At 36.9% G+C, this 9,851-nt stretch overlaps 1 protein-coding gene across 1 annotated transcript; it reads right to left on the bottom strand.

Annotated features, from left to right (window-relative positions):
• Positions 1 to 321: 321 nt before the first annotated feature.
• On the bottom strand, positions 322 to 2,687 carry LOC129742621 (putative odorant receptor 83c). Its single transcript, XM_055734549.1, has 4 exons — positions 2,062 to 2,687; positions 1,032 to 1,131; positions 869 to 958; positions 322 to 591 (listed from the first exon to the last, which is right to left on the bottom strand). Exons 1-4 carry the CDS (start codon positions 2,685 to 2,687, stop codon positions 382 to 384), a joined length of 1,026 nt encoding a protein of 341 aa, XP_055590524.1. The 3' UTR covers positions 322 to 381.
• Between the last annotated feature and the right edge of the window lie 7,164 nt (positions 2,688 to 9,851).

Here is a 9,851-nt window from a genome sequence, read left to right as displayed (position 1 = left end):
ACAATAGGCTGCCAGCAGTGAGCCCAGCGGTTTTGTTGTAGGGTGTTTCACGCCCTAACACTAAGATTCAGTAAGATCAACGAAAAACAAATTGGGTTTCAGAGGGTTAGTTAAAAAATACTGACGCATTGCTTTACTGCGACAGTTGATCAAACGGATAAGTTTTGATAATTATTTTTCTAATCTTTAAGTTTCTTTTTGAATACATACGGAATGATAATTTTAAAGGTTATCGAAGAAATTCCAGGAAAAAACAAGCCATGATGTTATGCCATTGTGCAGTGTGCCAGAAACATCTATTCATTGTGTGATCTTGTGGTCTCAATAAAAATACTCTACATCGACTACATCTTTTTACGATTTTTCACCGGAAATAGAAGCTCACTCCTTCTTAACGGCAATCAGCATTGTGAAGATACTGTAAATTGTTTTGTAAAGCTGCAAAAAGGTTGGCATATTTAAGGGGGCAAAAATAAGCGTCTGTGCCTTGGTTTCCTGGGTAACACTGAGAAAGAAGCCGATCGATTTCTGGTGCGAGTTCGACAAGCGATACCAGGATATCTTGTAAACAGTTTGCTGCAGCTGTTCGTTCTAAAATGGAAGATGATAAAGAAGGATATTATTTTAAAAACTGGAATGGACAACTTTGTTAAAGGGATTGAAGGGATTGGTAAAAGTTAAAAAATTACAAATCCGAACAAATTAAGAATTAAACAATTAAGAATCGTTATTCAAAATTAAGAATTTTAATTCAGCTTATTGTTAAAACCAGAGATTTCCAGATTAAGAAAAACGAACAAGAATTTGGTCGAAAAATCAGGATTCTGAGGAACTATTTAACCTGAAGTAATTTTTTTCCAATTCTTACCTTCATATCCAACATTGTTCCCAAAATACACACGAATCCTATTTGAACGGTAATTGATAATATATACGCAAAACCTTGGTACCATTTGAGCTGAAATCAAATCATAAATGAATTGTTAAATGAATAAATTATTTAGATTATGCAAGCCTCTAGTGATGCCTACTATTACAGCTGCATAAAGGGTGGTGACGAGTCCCAAAGATGAGCTTGACAAAGTCACAAACCAATTCATACGAAAGGTTTCCTCCAACTTACTGAGATAGCTGTAATGGAAATTAATAGTTATTGCAAGAAATATTTTACTGAAACATATCCTCGGGCACCAAAACAAAAAAATGGCTTTAATTAGTAAAATCACGAATATTTTAATATTTTGAATTATGAATTTTATTTTGGTTTGATTTTGCCGTTTTAACATATTTTTGTTATTCTTAAGGTTTCCAGAATTTTTGATATCCGGAATATTTGATCTAAAAACCTGAAAAAATCCCGGTATTTGATTTCAAAATGTTGAACAAAAATCCGGGCAATATCCGGACAAATTTGTTCAAAACCCGGAATTACTCGAATAAAATCAAGAAAAAAAATGAAAAAAAAATCCTTCATAACTCATCAGCAGCAATCGTATTTTTGGCTTTCAAAAAACTTTTTATGATTTTTTTTATAAATCTTGCATAAAAAAATCGTTGGGACGCATGAACAGAAATTTTTAATACACAAATTGTTTTTTTAAATTTTGTTAAATAGAGTGAACAAATCTGGGCTTCATTCACCGGACTTTTGTCTCGTGGGCCGGACCAGACTTTTGTCTAATAGTGTATTGAATATCCGGGCAATCTGGCAACCTTAGTTATCCTGAAGTATCTATAGACGATGCAGTTGGTGAACAAGCATTAAGTTCTTTCCAATATAACTATGTTCGATCTTTACCTTGTACATACTTGAATTTGAACCCAAGCGGCAATGCGCCTAAATGTATGCTATGCAATTTTTCCAAAAATTATGGTTATCAACGGTAAACATGAAAGGTCTGTGTGTAGAACGTAAAATAGTTTTGGATAATTAAAGTTGAAAAACTTCGTTTTTCTGGATAAATTCTCTGTTAAAAATTTTAAGCAGCGTGCTCTTTGATTACGATGACCACTAGATATTTCATCTGAAGTTCGCTAAATTCGATAGTCCGTACTCCTTACCTTATATGCTCCTGATGTCGAACAATGATTCGTTTCAACAGCTTTGAGGCAGTTTCTTGATTCGCGTTGTCTTTCACACTTTCATCTAATCTTTCAAGCATATTTTTCAACAAATTGATCTGGGTAAAAGCATTAGTGATCAAGATCAAATAAAAGCAATCTGGGCCCATATGAAAGGTGAGAACCATCACCGTGAGCCAGATCTGCCACACATAGTTTATGGCATATCCCAGCGTGGTATTCCAATCCAGATAAGGCATGAAAAACCCGTAAGGAAGTATGTTTTCTGGTCCGATGAGGGTCAGAAGCAATGGAGTAATCAGCAGAACAATTGCAGTCCAAGGATAACTACTGAAAACTAACTTTCTCAGGAGATCGATTGCGAAAACATTATTCATCAGCAGTTCCTTGGTGTGCAGGTTACACTCTTCTCGTAGCAACACTTCCTGGTACCGATTCATTGACCGAATTTGTTGACAATAAGTGAGGTAGGTGTAGATTTTACAGAAGTTTTGAAATCCCACACCAACTGTCACCAATCCGAATATTACTTTTTCCGGTTCATGGCGCAGATTGTAAGCCGACACTACATTGACGTAATAATATGTTGCCAAAGTGAAGATCATCAACGACAGTTGTCTGTTGAAAGGATGAAAATCTGAGTCAAAAATGTTCAGGCCACAAAATCTCGAAACTCTATTCGGTTCCACAACGAGTTGGGCATAGAAAATATCCGGGGCGCTGAAAGAATGCTTCAGCCACTTAATATTTTGCAAACGTTTGAATAGAACCATTTTACAAGATTTCCCTGGCTAGTTCTCTTGAAAAGTGCTGAGCATTGTGGTTAAATGGGTATTTAAATAGCTATTTTTCTATGTGTAGTGGGTAGAACTTAATCACAGTCTTTACAGCACAACTAGAGGTTGAACCTCTAACAGAAGTAATAACTATGTGTTGAAACTAAATCCCTTGGGTTGGAGCAATTCAAAAAGGTGTGCCGGTATTCTTTTCACTACATACCCTTTAACCTGAAATTAGCAAACATATGGTATGAATGGTTTATAAATGCCGAAGGATAGTATGCATAACAGTTATCTGTGAGTTAGCACATTCGTTTATGATTGATAAAAACAAATATGTAAGGCACACCGAAGTCAACTGGGGCATCATGCAACATTTTTCTACTTCAATGGCTTCGAAAAACTTAATGTCCACATTAGTTTTAAGGTTGATGGGATATCAAATTGATATAGTCAGAAAAGTTATTGCTTTCACAAGTTATTTTTAAATTTACAAAAACATTCGATTTCTACCCTACTAAGAAAAATGAGTAAGTTGCTAACTGGGTTTTAATAACGTTTAAACGTTAGAAAATTTATAGTTTTTGATATATTTGTGATGTCATAACGCATAAAGCACCGATTGCAGTAAGAAAACACAAAAGGGTGCTGCATACATTTAGGGGTAAAAAATACTACAAAAAATCAACTAGCTGATAGAGTAACGGACCTATTTTGGACCGCTTTGGGAAGTGGCTATGCTATTTTCTGAATTGAAAAAGAACATGTTACAATTTTTGACTGCTTTATCCGTTCATAACGAAGATCAAGGCTTTTTCAATCAAAACATATCGTCGTTTGTTGCAATATAACAAGATTTAAGCCTAAAAACCCGTTTCTTCGATCATTTCTCTTGGCGGTATTTTGGACCACCAGGTTTCTATTTTGGACCACCCTCTGGACCTTTTTGGACCACCCTTGAACTAAATAAGTTTTTTTTCCAAATGTTGCTATATTCACGACAGCGATTGATGCACGATTTTGCGAATAATTCAGTTAATCTTCTTCTTTGATATTCTTGTAGTCAAGTTTGGTTTGTTCACGTTCATTCATTCCTGAACTAACTTTCATAAACTTTTCCCCATCCTCTATTTAGGTAAACTAGTTTGTTGAATATTTCTTTCTACAACCTCTTTTCCTAAAACTTCTTATGCTTTTAAACAATAATTTTCGAAATGATTAGAGTAAACACAGAAATACTCCTCTGTTATATAGTGTGTTTCAAATGTTTTGAAAATCCCGACAGCACACTCCAAACTCGACGAAATTTGTTCTGCAGTGATAAATACTGGCCAATTGGCTTATCTTTAGGATCAATTTTTAGAACGCAATCTTTTTCAGGCGACCCAATGATAAGTTAAAAAAGTCTGACATCATCACGAAGTCGTGACTACAGTTTTTCCATTTTGACTTCCAAAATCAAAATGCATTTGGTTTTGGTTCAATTATGTAGAATACAGAGATTCCAACAAGATAAGAATGTGCGAGAATTATTAGATCTTATTAACCATGTCAAAGTATTTTTTTTTTCACTGAAAAATTCACAAAGTTTAGTTTTATCTTTGAAACAACTATTGATTAAAAAAAAAAAATCGTTGAAGTAGTTTTTTTGATTTATTTTTTTTTTTTTCAAATGCTGCATAGCCACAGGAACTGAAAAACTAGATTTTTAGAACTTTTCCACTTGTAATTTTAAACATTTCAAATTTTTTTTTCTAAGTTTTGATACACATCAACATTATCCCAGAGCTATAGTTGAATATGTTTTTTGTGAAAATTGTTCTACTATGAAATTGAGATACTGTAACCGTTACAAAAATTAAACTCGTCACATATTTATCGATTTGTTGTCGTTTTTTCCAACCCCTCATTTAGACGGGGTTTATATTTTGTCTCTTCTACCTAACCAAGTTTTTTTTATCTCGAAAATCAACCCTGAATGGTTGTAATTTTTAAACCATACTGTAAATTATTTTTTAATGAAGCATAAAAAATAATGACTGAATAAAAAATTGGTGCATGCCTTTAAGCTGTATAGCTTTTGACAACTGCTTATCAAACTTCCATTAATGTAGATTGTAATATAAACGATGTTTAAAGCGTAATGCATAAAAAGTAATTGAAAACAATGATTGGCTTGGTTTTATGCCAATTTAAGTGAACCCCGCCTAAAGGCGGGTTTGGGATTTAGCGAGTTGATTAAATAAAATAATGCCAAAATTTTAAATTTTATTTATTATAAGCGATTGAAATAGTATGCACAATACTTTTCATATCGTCGCACAATGTTTATTACGTTCATGAACATTTAACAGCTAGTTCAATACTCAGGTTATGTTGGGTGGTCCAAAATAAGTCCCTAAGGAATAAAGAAAGACCTATTTTCGACATGGGTCAAATTGCCATTAAAACAAGTTTTTTTGGTTCTTCGAGCTTGCAAACTAGTTTTCAAGTGTTTTTTCATAGCTTTAAACATGTTTGTAGTTGTTAAATTCATAACAGCTAGGCAAAAAACTTCTTGGAAGTTGACTCCAATAATGGCACCTCCTCCTGAAATGGGCTTGATTTGGCCCAACTGTGAAAAATCAAAACTTTATTTTCAATTTTCTTTCCCTTATCAGCATATTGAAATGAAATTTTAGATATGGTTAGAATCATAAGAAGTAGCTTTAACTATACTAGTTCAAAATTTTCATGATTAACATGATTTATGAGGGAAAGATTGGAAAAAAGCTTCAAGGTGGTCCAAAATATGTACCTGGTCCGAAATAAGTCCGTTACCCTATCATTAAAATTAATGTTTGGATGGATTAAATTCTTAAATTAATTAACGCGTGATGCACAATAAACATGTTACAGCATATGGAAACGAGATTTAAAAGGTGATTTTTAATGCATTTTAGCCCAGACTGGTAACTGAATTATAAAAATATTCATTTCAAAAAAAGGTGATTTTCCGCAAAATATGATTACAACATCATCAGTGTTGGTATAGGATAATAAACGTAATATAAAATTTGTAGGATATCATTAAGCCAATCCGTCAAATTTGTACATCTATTGCTCGATTTTTGAAAATTTCTATGAGCATCAAAAACTTTAAAAAGTATAGCTATAAATAATCTGTTAATATGTTTCAAAAATTAGGAAAAAAATGATTCAAGTGTGTAAAAACTACAATTGGAAGAGTACTGAAAGTCAAGTTATTAAGATTTTTTTTAGATGTAATTTTTGCAAAATTAGTCAAAAAGTTCCTCATCTTAAAAATTGTTTGTAGAACAAAAGTTGTTTGTTATCATTAAACTAAGCTTCTGTAAATTTTTCAGCGAAAAAAAAATCGGGTTCTAGAGAGTTAGTAGCTGATTTTGGATTATTTTGACGTCCTGAATTCTAAACGTTCGTCAGATTTTGTTTATCATTTCTAGTGTTGGTAATAGAGATTAGTTCTTTTAGAAATGGGACACTTTGTGTTGCAATATGATTGTACTCATCGTTAAGTCAGGCAACACTTCGACACTAACACAGACAAACACAGCCAGAGAAGAAACATCGAGTCAAGAACATTCTGTATCACGCGCTCGTAGAGAAAACACACCTTTCTGTTACTGTTAATAAAAGTTATCCAATGTTAAATATGGACTTTTAATGAAACCGAAACATGGTGTCAGAAGTGCCGCGCGTTACAACTGCTTCCGGCGTCATTTGTGAAATCGCGGAATGCGAAAAAAGAGGACAATAATTGTTTTTCTCAAATGCGAACGCGTCGCGTATAGCCGCCATTTTGTAGTGCGATATATTTGTTACCGATCCTCATCAACATGGATCCGAGGCAGTTCCAGCAGCTAATGGAACATCAAACACACATGTTCACACAACTTTTTAAATCAGTGACGTCAACAAACCAGGAGACTCGAACCAATGTTCCGGTTCCCCAACCGTCACCGCTATCCCTGGAGGGGGATATGGAGGCCAATTTCGAGTTTTTCGAAAGAAATTGGCTAAATTATGTGCAAGCAACGGGAATGAATAGCTGGCCAGAGGGAGACAACGCTAGAAAAGTTAGCCTATTGTTGAGTGTTATCGGAGAAGAAGCGAAGAAAAAATATTTCAACTTCGAGCTGACCAACGAAGAAAGTGTTAATCCGGATGCAGCACTTGCAGCGATCAAACAAAAAGTGATAGTCAAGAGAAATATTATTGTCGATCGCTTAGATTTTTTCTCCGCTTTCCAGTTACCAACAGAGTCCACAGATCAGTTCTCATCAAGACTTAGGCTGCTAGCTAGAGTAGCCAGGCTGGCGCCCCTAGAAAATGATCTTGTGACGTACAAGATGGTAACCGCGAATAAATGGTCACACCTGCGTACGAAAATGTTGACCATCTCAGATATTACCCTCGAAAAGGCCATAGATCTATGTCGCGCTGAAGAAATTGCAGCCAAAAGAGCTACAGAACTTGGAATGTCGCACATTCAAGGTGAAGTGAATAAAGTGAGAAACTCAAAAGCATCTCCGAAGAAACTACCGCGATGCAAGTTCTGTGGCGGAGAGCATAAATTTGCCAAAGGTGTCTGTCCAGCATTCGGTCAAAAGTGCTACAAATGCAAGGGCAAAAATCATTTTGAGCAAGTGTGCAAAAGGAAACGTCGGGATCACAAACCGAGGAAGATCAAAGAGATCCAAAAGGACAGTGAGACAGAACAATCATCGCCGGAAACAAACATGTCATCAGACGAGTCAGAGGAGTTTGAGATCGGAAAAGTATATGATAACTCCAGTTCTGGAGGATGTGTGCTAGCCGAGCTAGAACTAAAATTTGACAATAAGTGGAAATTAGTAATGTGTGAAGTGGATACCGGAGCCAACACAAGTTTAATTGGCTACAACAGCTTAGTGGAATTATGTGGGGTTAGGAATCCACCAATGTTATCGTCTAAATTTCGCCTACAAAGTTTTGGGGGGAATCCCATAAAGGTGTTGGGGCAGGTGAAAGTGCCATGTCGTCGTTCGGGAAGGAAGTTTCGCCTAGTGTTGCAAGTGGTAGACGTCGATCACCGCCCCTTGTTGTCGGCAAAAGTTTCTCGGGTGCTTGGGCTTGTGAAATTTTGTAATACGATTACTTTCCCCGGCCCATCAACGGGTGCCGACGACATCTACGAAATATATAAAGTGGAAGCTCGGAAGATAGTGGAAGAATACCATGAGTTATTTGAGGGGTATGGAAAATTACCGGGCACAGTGCATTTAGAAATCGATGATAGTGTAACACCAACAATCCAGCCACCAAGAAGAGTTCCGCTGGCTGTACGTGAAAAATTGAAGGCTGAATTGGAAGATCTCGAGAAGAACGACATCATAGTGCGGGAAAATAACCATACCGACTGGGTAAGCAATATTGTTGTGGTCAAACGCGGTGGTCCTGATTCAGGCGTCCGAATTTGCTTGGATCCAGTGTTGCTCAACAAAGCCTTGAAGCGTCCTAACCTCCAGTTCGTAACACTGGATGAAATACTACCGGAATTAGGTAAGGCAAGAGTCTTTTCTACCGTCGATGCCAGGAAAGGGTTCTGGCATATTGAATTGGATTCGCCCAGCAGTAAGCTGACAACGTTCTGGACCCCTTTCGGAAGGTATAGGTGGAAACGTCTACCGTTTGGAATAGCTTCAGCACCAGAGCTGTTCCAAATCAAGCTACAAGAAGTGATCCAGGGACTCGACGGCGTAGAATGCATAGCAGATGATCTTTTGATTTACGGAGCTGGTGATACTCTCGAGCAGGCACTGGAGAACCATAATCGTCACCTCAGAGATTTATTCATGCGTCTGAAAAAGTTCAACATCAAACTCAACAAATCAAAACTCAAACTCTGTGAGCGCTCGATAAAGTTTTATGGCCATGTCCTTACGGATCATGGTTTGAAACCAGATGAAACAAAAATTGAGGCAATCCGTAGTTTTCCTACTCCTACCAATCGCAAGGCCGTACACCGATTCGTTGGGATGGTCACGTATTTGGGAAGGTTCATGCCAAACCTGAGCGCCAGCTTATCAAACCTACGGAAGCTCATTCTGGAGTCGACACCGTGGCAGTGGACTTCTGTTGAAGAAAAAGAGTTCAAAGAAATTAAAACCGCCGTTTCCAAAATATCTACTCTCCAATACTACAACATAAACCAACCGGTTACAATCGAATGCGACGCCAGCTGTATAGGTTTGGGCGTAGCAGTCTTCCAAGATAACGGTGTGGTAGGATATGCCTCCAGAACTTTGACCCCAGCCGAAAAAAACTATGCTCAAATAGAGAAAGAACTTCTCGCCATTTTGTTCGCCTGTGTAAGATTTGACCAACTTATAGTAGGCAATCCTCGAGTCATAGTTCGCACAGATCACAAACCTCTCCTTAACGTTTTCCAAAAACCGCTACTCTCCGCACCACGTCGACTACAACACATGCTGCTGAACCTACAACGTTATAACCTGACCTTAGAATTTGTTACGGGAAAGAATAACGTTATCGCAGATGCGCTTTCTAGAGCACCGATTCCAGGCTCAATCGAGGAAGACCGGTACGAAAAAAGGAACATATTTAAAACGTTAGGAGAATTAGATCTGACCAAGTTCCTGAAGGTCTCAAGCGCCAGACTGACCGAGATCCAACAGGAAACAGAAAAGGATGTTACCTTACAAAAAATTGTTGAATTCATTAATAACGGTTGGCCCAAAACAGCTGATCGTGTCCCAGATGGCGTGAAAGTCTACTTCGGTCACCGAAATGAATTGACTACACAAAACGGTCTTTTGTTCCGGAATGACCAAATCGTCGTACCACACGCAATTCGACAAAAACTTGTGACTAATTGTCATGCAAGTCACAATGGCATAGAAGCAACGCTGAGATTGGCTAGAGCTAATCTTTTTTGGCCTGGTATGTCATCCCAAATAAAGGAAACGG

This window comes from Uranotaenia lowii, chromosome 2 (genome assembly GCF_029784155.1).
Source record: "Uranotaenia lowii strain MFRU-FL chromosome 2, ASM2978415v1, whole genome shotgun sequence".
Taxonomy (NCBI): Eukaryota; Metazoa; Arthropoda; class Insecta; order Diptera; family Culicidae; genus Uranotaenia; species Uranotaenia lowii.
This window is presented reverse-complemented; position numbering and strand designations above follow the sequence as displayed.